Source organism: Nerophis ophidion, linkage group LG29 (genome assembly GCF_033978795.1).
Source record: "Nerophis ophidion isolate RoL-2023_Sa linkage group LG29, RoL_Noph_v1.0, whole genome shotgun sequence".
NCBI lineage: Eukaryota > Metazoa > Chordata > Actinopteri > Syngnathiformes > Syngnathidae > Nerophis > Nerophis ophidion.
This window is the reverse complement of record NC_084639.1, coordinates 23147987-23156148: the sequence shown is the minus strand read 5'-3', so window position 1 is coordinate 23156148 and position 8162 is coordinate 23147987. Positions and strand designations below refer to the sequence as shown.

Sequence of the window (8162 nt, the reverse complement as noted above, 5' to 3'; positions counted from 1 at the left end):
AACGGTAAGCAAAAATCCCAGAACCACACGGGGGGAACTGGTGAATGACCTGCAGAGAGCTGGGACCAAAGTAACAAAGGTTACCATCAGTAACACACTACACCGACAGGGAATCAAATCCTGGAGTGCCAGACGTGTCCCCCTGCTTAAGCCAGTGCATGTCCAGGCCCGTCTGAAGTTTGCCAGAGAGCACATGGGAGAATGTAAAGTGGTCAGATGAAACCAAAATAGAACTTTTTGGTAAAAACTCAACTCGTCGTGTTTGGAGGAAGAAGAATACTGAGTTGCATCCCAAGAACACCACACCTACTGTGAAGCATGGGGGTGGAAACATCATGCTTTGGGGCTGTTTTTCTGCTAAGGGGACAGGACGATTGATCTGTGTTAAGGAAAGAATGAATGGGGCCATGTATTGTAAAATTTTGAGACAAAACCTCCTTCCATCAGTGAGAGCTTTGAATGGTTGACCAAATATTTAATTTCTACCATAATTGACAAATACATTCTTTAAAATTCCTACAATGTGAATTCCTGGATTTTTTTTTTCACATTCTGTCTCTCACAGTTGAAGTGTACCTATGATGAGAATTACACCTACGATGAGAATTACAGACCTCTGTCATCATTTTAAGTGGGAGAACTGCACAATCAGTGGCTGACTAAATACTGCCCCCCCCCTGTATATACATACATATATACATTATTATACAGTTGTGATCAAAATTATTCAACCCCCACACAATTTGGGTGTTTTAGCAAGTTGGACATTTACTCCGTATTTTGTTTTTAGTCATATCAAATAAAGATGTATTAAATAGACAAATGCAACTTGAATTACAACATTATATTTTGCAACATACCAAACAGTGTCATTTCTCTTAGTATCTCATTGACAAAATTTTTCAACCCCTTGAGGATCATAACTCTTAGGAACAGAATTTAAATAAGGTCTTTTCATTCAGGTGTTGAAAACACCTGTAGATGTGATTAGAACCGTAACAAGCAATAATTAAACTGGATGAAAAAGACTGTGATGCTCAGCTTCTTGTAGATGGTCAATGGTGTATTTGCAACATGGTGAAGTCCAGGGAGTGGTCAAAGAAGTCAAGAGAGGAGGTAATTTCTCTTCATAAGAAAGGATATGGATATAAGAAAATAGCAAAGACATTACACATTCTAAGAGACACAGTTGGGAGCATAATTCGCAAGTTTAAAGCTAAAGGCACAGTGGAAACACTACCTGGGTGTGGTAGAAAGAGGATGCTGTGTGCAACTGCTGTCCGGTATTTGAAGCGTACAGTGGTGAAAACCCCCCGGGTAACAGCTGAGGAACTACAACAGGACATTGCAGAGCGGGGAACGCAGGTTTCGTCCCAGACAATAAAGCACACACTACGAGATGAAAGCCTCCATGCCAGAACTCCCAGGCGCACCCCATTTATGACTACCAGGCACAAGAAAAATACTCCAGTATGCCAAAAATCATCTGGACAAACCCCAAAGGTTTTGGGAAACTGTTCTATGGAGTGATGAGACAAAACTGGAACTCTTTGGGCCTATGAATCAACGTTATGTCTGGAGGAGAAAAAATGAAGCTTACAAAGAGAAGAACACCTTGCCTACTGTTAAGCATGGTGGGGGGTCAATCATGTTCTGGGGCTGTTTCTCTGCCTCAGGTACCAGGAATCTCCAGCGCGTTCAAGGCGTTATGAATTCTATTTCCTACCAGGATATATTAGCTGCAAATGTCATGAAGTCAGTGACGACGCTGAGGCTTGGGAGACGTTGGACCTTCCAACAGGACAACGATCCCAAGCATACCTGAGTGGTTGCAGAAGAAGGGCTGGAAGACTCTGGAGTGGCCTTCACAGTCGCCAGACCTAAATCCTATAGAAAAGCTGTGGTGGGACTTGAAGGCAGTTGCAGCACACAAGCCCAAGAATATGAATGAACTGGAGGCCTTTGCCCAAGAGGAATGGGCTAAAATACCTGTAGATGGTTGCAAGAAGCTTGTGTCCGGTTATGTATCACGTTTGAAGGATGTCATTACTGCCAAGGGGTGTTCTACTAAGTACTAAAGATGCATGTAACTAGGGGGTTGAATCATTTTGTCAATGAGATATTAAGAAAAATGTCCTTTTTTGGTATTTGGTAAAATACAGTGTTACAATTTAAGTTGCATTTGTCTATTTGACACATCTTTATTTGATATGACTACGAACACAAAACGGAATAAATGTCCAACTTGCTAAAACACTCAAATTGTGTGGGGGTTAAATATTTTTGATCACAACAGTATATACATACAAATATATATATATATATATATTATATATATACATATACATATATATATATATACATATACATATATATATATATACATATATATATATATATATACATATATATATATATATACATATATATATACATATATATATATATGTATATATATATATATATATATATATATATATATATATATATATATACATATATAATGGATGATAGATTGATGGATAACAAAAAAAAAAAACATTTTTTTTTTTAAGTCTTAGCTCAGACATTACAGTCCAACAATGTGCTAACGTGTTTTGTTCCATTAATAGTAACAATATCAGTAATAATGAAAATATCTAACATGGTGATTCATCTTTTTTTTCCCTCACAAAATATTTGTTGATATTTTTGGGACATTGATTACATCTAATATACATTTTTTTAAAAATCATATTTGGAGACTTTTTTTTGGCCCAAAAGGTTCAGTTTCCATTTTTTATTTAGATTTTACTTAGTCAAGCTGAGGAAAAAACTCAAAAATTGTAAATTCGTCACCAAGAAAATGCCTGATTATTATTAGTTAATTACTGCATATAGAAATATATGGCAAGCAAGCAAGCTGTACTGATATGCATATGAAAGTCCAATAAAAGCGAGAAAATATGCAAATATGTCCGAAAGTGGACGTTGCTGCAAGACTTGATTGACACCACTTCTGAGTGAGAAAAAAAGTGTTGATTGGATTCTGTATGCGGTATTTATTGATTCCCAGCTTTTCATACAAACTGGATGTTGAGGCATAAACAATAATACATTTCAACAAAAATATAACCAATATGTACAATTATTGTATTAAAAATACAAAATGAAAAGCAGAAGCAAACAAGGATAGATATTACAGTACTCCGCCAATGGTCTTTGTAAAAGACATAGAGGTGGAAGTGGTGGAAATGGTACAAGAAGAGAACATCACAAATGTACACGTCTTCACCGACATTACGCCAAAAAAAACAGCAGCACTTCTACACCAAATCTTTACGCTCTTTGTGCAACGCTACTTCTGCAAATGAACGTCTCAGTGATCAGTCCACGAACGCACCACGGAGCGTACCAAACAAACTAAACCGCCATACCCAGAAAAAAAACAAAACACATTTTTAGTGGAAAACACGGCAATGTTTTTCCATCCAGTCGTTCTTTTGTCCTTTTGAAATCTTCTCCAAAACTGATCAATGTGATCAGCCTCAATCTGGGATTGAAGACAGAAGACGATCAGCGCCACGTGAAACCAAGACGCACCACCAGATTATGCTGTCCAATAAACATTTGAAATAAGCCCAGAACAAATGCACAATTACCAGGATAAATTCTCACTATGAGCATATCACTGTGGGGGAAAACGTAATGGAATTTAGACACTTTAATGCAGGCATTCATTATTAATTTATTCTGGTTATGTAATGTTAAATTGACATTATACAATTTAATTATATAAATATTAGGGTATTCTTCTCCTGCTAATGATGTTTTATTACTGTAAAAGTCCAACTTGTGTCTTGTAATAAATCATACACTATATTGTTTCTATTTTATTGTTCTCATACATGGTTGTATGTGAAAAATTTATCTTTTTTTCCTTTCTGTATCATCCAAATAAACCGAGACTTTCCCCATTACTTTATTTTCGCCTGGAGATTTTTGTATTTACCCTGGTAATTGACACATTTTAGTTTTGTAAAATGACAACATTCTCCTCTTCATTCTTCTAATGATCGTTTCAGCGGCGTCGCTGATGGTATCATTATGTATCATCCATGTTATCATTCTGTATCATCCATGGTATCGTTCTGATCGGCAGCCTTTTGCTTTTTGTTTTTACTTCTCTGCCGAAGTCTAGAAAAAGGGGAAAACTTTGTTCAGTCAGCACGTTGTGAGGCGGGTGTCATGTGATGTTGGGGGGGTTAATGATGTTTAGTGGACGGCCATGATCATCTCCAGTAAGGCATAGTGGAGGGGGCGGGGTCTGTGCTGGTCCGGGGGGCGGGGTTTCTCTTTGAAAACATTAAAAAAAAAAAAAATAGAAGCAGTCGTGTGGTTTGTAAGGCGCTTTGGACATTCACACCATGTGGTCGTCTTCTTGCAAAGAGTGTCAAAAAGAGGATGTTGTGATTGGCGACCCCGCCCCTTTGTAGTTTCAGTCCTCAGGCCACGCCCCCTCCCAGCATGTTTTTGTGCTTTTGGGCTGCCGGCGAGTGTCCCGTAGAAGATGAAGATGATCCACTCTTACCCTGGTGTCCAGGAGGCCGCTAGCATTGTGCTCAAAGTGCTAGTTGTGTGTGTGCGTGTAGGTGTGTGTGTGTTCTTGTATTTCTACCCTTATTGAGACATCAACAAGGAAAAGTACCTTCCATTTAGGGACCGGTGAACAAGTCAGGACCAAAATTATGGTCCCAATACGGAAAACCATTGCATCTAATAGACAGCCACGTACTAAAGTCTGTGAACATTGCTCCAAAGTCAGGATTTTTTTGTTGATTTAATGTGCATACAATAGTAAACATTAACAGGTGCAAAGGCAGCAATATATGATAAAACAAGACGGCAGCTAAAGAAGGACTTCCCTATTCATCCCCGAAAAAACAGCTGATTGTACAACTTCCGTACTGACCGTAGGATGAAGAAATACACTACGCTACTAAGACTATAGTGGCCATTAACAGTTAGCTGCTACAGCTGGGTTGCCCAAAGTGTGGCATAGGGGCCATGTGTGGTACGTGACTCCTTTGTCATCGGTCTTAAGTACATTACAAATAACAAAAAATAGAAATCTCCTTTGCACCCCTGGTGGTGAAATCTGTCAAAATGAGGGTGGTCCCAAAAAGAAGGGATTTTTCAAATTGACTGTATTGGTTTTAAAAGTGCTCCCCCTCTGGCCAACATATGTAATAACAAGAAATTGTGTAAGAAATTGAAATATGCCCCGTTTTGGCCAAAATTGATAAAAAAATAAAATAAAGTAAAATAAAATAAGTATTACAGTATGTCTCTCTGTAGGCATATAGTGTTAGTTTTTTAATTAAGTAAACAATGAAGATTAAAAAACTATTTACAAACAAAAAAAATCAAAACAAAAAAAGAAGTAAAAGCAGTCTTTTTCTCACAATGTGTCAACGTTTTTCTTATAAAATTGGAAATTTCTCTTATTGTTTCTGTAATATTGCAATATTTTCTCGTAAAATTATTACTTTATGTAAAGTTAGTATACATTTTTGATGTAAAATTATTACTATTTAATGCAAAATAGCGACATTTGTCATATAAAATTCAAACTTTTATCACAATATTGCCAATGTTTTTGTTGTTCTTGTAAAATAGTGACATTTTTTTGAGCAAAATTAGGTTAAAATTCCGATTGTTATTACAATATTGCCAGAATGTTAAAGTTTTCTTTTAAAATTGTGACTCTTGTGGCGTAAAATTTCATGAAATTGCCAAAATGTTAAGTTTTTCTTGTAAATTCGCGACTGTTCATTGGGTAAAATTCCAACTTTTATCTTTATATTGCACAAATGTTCACTTTTTCTTGGAACATTTTGACTTGTGTTGAGTAAAATTACAACTTTTATTATAATACTAGAGGGGGGGCATTTTTCGGAGGTCTCAAGAAGGTAACAAATACAAGAAAATGTGTGTTTGTGTGTGTGTGCTAATACTGGGTTCAAACACTTGACTGGCGAAAAAGGAGTGCAAACATCACATCCACTGCTTGTAATCCTTCACGTGCGAGTCTTGTGTATTCATACAAATCCAAAGTGCCGAGCGTTTGACCTCTTCTTCTTCTTCTTCTTCTTCTTCTTCTTCACAGTATATGTTGGATTTTTTGCATGCAGGGCCGCCCAACCCCCCATGATGCTTTAAGGCGGGGGGAGGAAGAGGAGGAGGAGTCCACCAATCAGGAGGCAGAGCAGGCACGTGCGTAACCCTCTGTCCTTCTCTAAGCCCCGCCCACTCGTACGTCCGTCCAGCCCGGGCGCGGCGCCTCACACCGCCGACACCTGCTCGTCGTCTGCGGAGAGACGGAGGACACAAGAGTTTAGCTTTGCGTCGTTAGCGGCAGAAGTCTCGCGGGCGAACGGCGGACAATGCGTGGAAACATGCGCCCCCTGCTGTGTTCACCGTGCGTTTACTTTTCTGACAACCGTAGCGCTCTTACTGAAGCACGCGAATTGGATTGTCTTGAAATTTCTCACACAGCTTTACCAAAAAAAAACTGACCGGCACATGCATGTCAAATTTGAGCAAGATTATTTGGAAAACATGGCCACCGTCCTGGTAGGGAGACTTGACTACCGTAAATTCCGGACTATAAGCTGCTAAAAAATTTTTTTTCTACGCTTTGAACCCTGCGGCTTAAAAGAGAGTGTGACTAATTTATGGATTTTTTTCTTTGCCGAGGGCCACAACGCAAATAGCTTTCAATAAACACAAGCAAATACACTGAAAAGGTTTTAGTACCAATGTTTAAAGTACCAATGATTGTCACACACAGACTAGGTGTGTTGAAATGTGTCCTCTGCATTTGACCCATCCCCTTGTTCACCCCCTATGAAGTGAGGGGAGCAGTGTGCAGCAGCAGTGCCGCGCCCGGGAATCATTTATGGTGATTTAACTCCCAATTCCAACCCTTGATGCTAAATGTCAAGCACGAGGGTAATGGGTGCGATTTTTTTTTTATAGTCTTTGGTATGACTCAGCCGGGGTTTGAACTCCCAACCTACCGATCTCAGGGCAGACAGTCTAACCCATTGGTCACCAACGCGGTGCCCGCGGGCACCAGGTAGCCCGTAAGGACCAGATGAGTCGCCCGCTGCGATGTTCTAAAAATAGCTCAAATAGCAGCACTTACCAGTGAGCTGCCTCTATTTTTTCAATTGTATTTATTTACTAGAAAGCTGGTCTCACTTTGCTCGACATTTTTAATTCTAAGAGAGACAAACTCAAATAGAATTTGAAAATCCAAGAAAATATTTTAAAGACTTGGTCTTCACTTGTTTAAATAAATTAATTTATTTTTTTACTTTGCTTTTTATAACTTTCAGAAAGACAATTTTAGAGAAAAAATACACCCTTAAAAATTATTTTAGGATTTTTAAACACATATACCATTTTACCTTTTATATTCCTTCCTTTTCTTTCCTGACAATTTAAATCAATGTTAAAGTAAATTTATTTTTTTTATTGTAAAGAATAATAAATACATTTTAATTTAATTCTTCATTTTAGCTTCTGTTTTTTTGACGCAGAATATTTGTGAAATATTTCTTCAAACTTATTATGATTAAAATTCAAAGAAAATATTCCTGCAAATCTAGAAAATATTTAGAATCAAAATTAAATCTTATTTCAAAGTCTTTTAAATTTCTTTTAAAAGTTTTGTTCTGGAAAATCTAGAAGAAATAATGATTTGTCTTTGTTAGAAATATAGCTTGGTCCAATTTGTTATATATTCCAACAAAATGCAGATTGGATTTTAACCTATTTAAAACATGTCATCAAAATTCTAAAATTAATCTTAATCAGGAATAATTACTAATGATGTTCCTTCCATAAATTCTTTTTTTTTTTTTTTTCAAAAAGATTCGAATTAGCTAGTTTTTCTCTTCTTTTTTTTCGGTTGAATTTTGAATTTTAAAGAGTCGAAATTGAAGATAAACTATGTTTCAAAAATTTTATTTTCATTTTTTACCTGTTTCTCCTCGTTTAAACCGTTCAATTAAGTCTTTTTCTCATCATTTATTCTCTACGAAAAACCTTCCGTAAAAGGAAAAAAACGTACGACGGAATGACAGACAGAAATACCCATATACATATATATATAT

General features: G+C 37.0%; 1 protein-coding gene across 1 annotated transcript in view; it reads right to left on the bottom strand.

Annotated features, from left to right (window-relative positions):
• Nucleotides 1–3021: 3021 nt before the first annotated feature.
• Nucleotides 3022–8162, bottom strand: part of LOC133546167 (rap guanine nucleotide exchange factor 2-like) — a 75789-nt gene continuing 70648 nt past the window's right edge. The window contains 1 exon segment of the mRNA XM_061892023.1: nucleotides 3022–6349. Within this exon segment, the coding sequence (XP_061748007.1) occupies nucleotides 6324–6349 (26 nt within the window). The 3' untranslated portion in view covers nucleotides 3022–6323.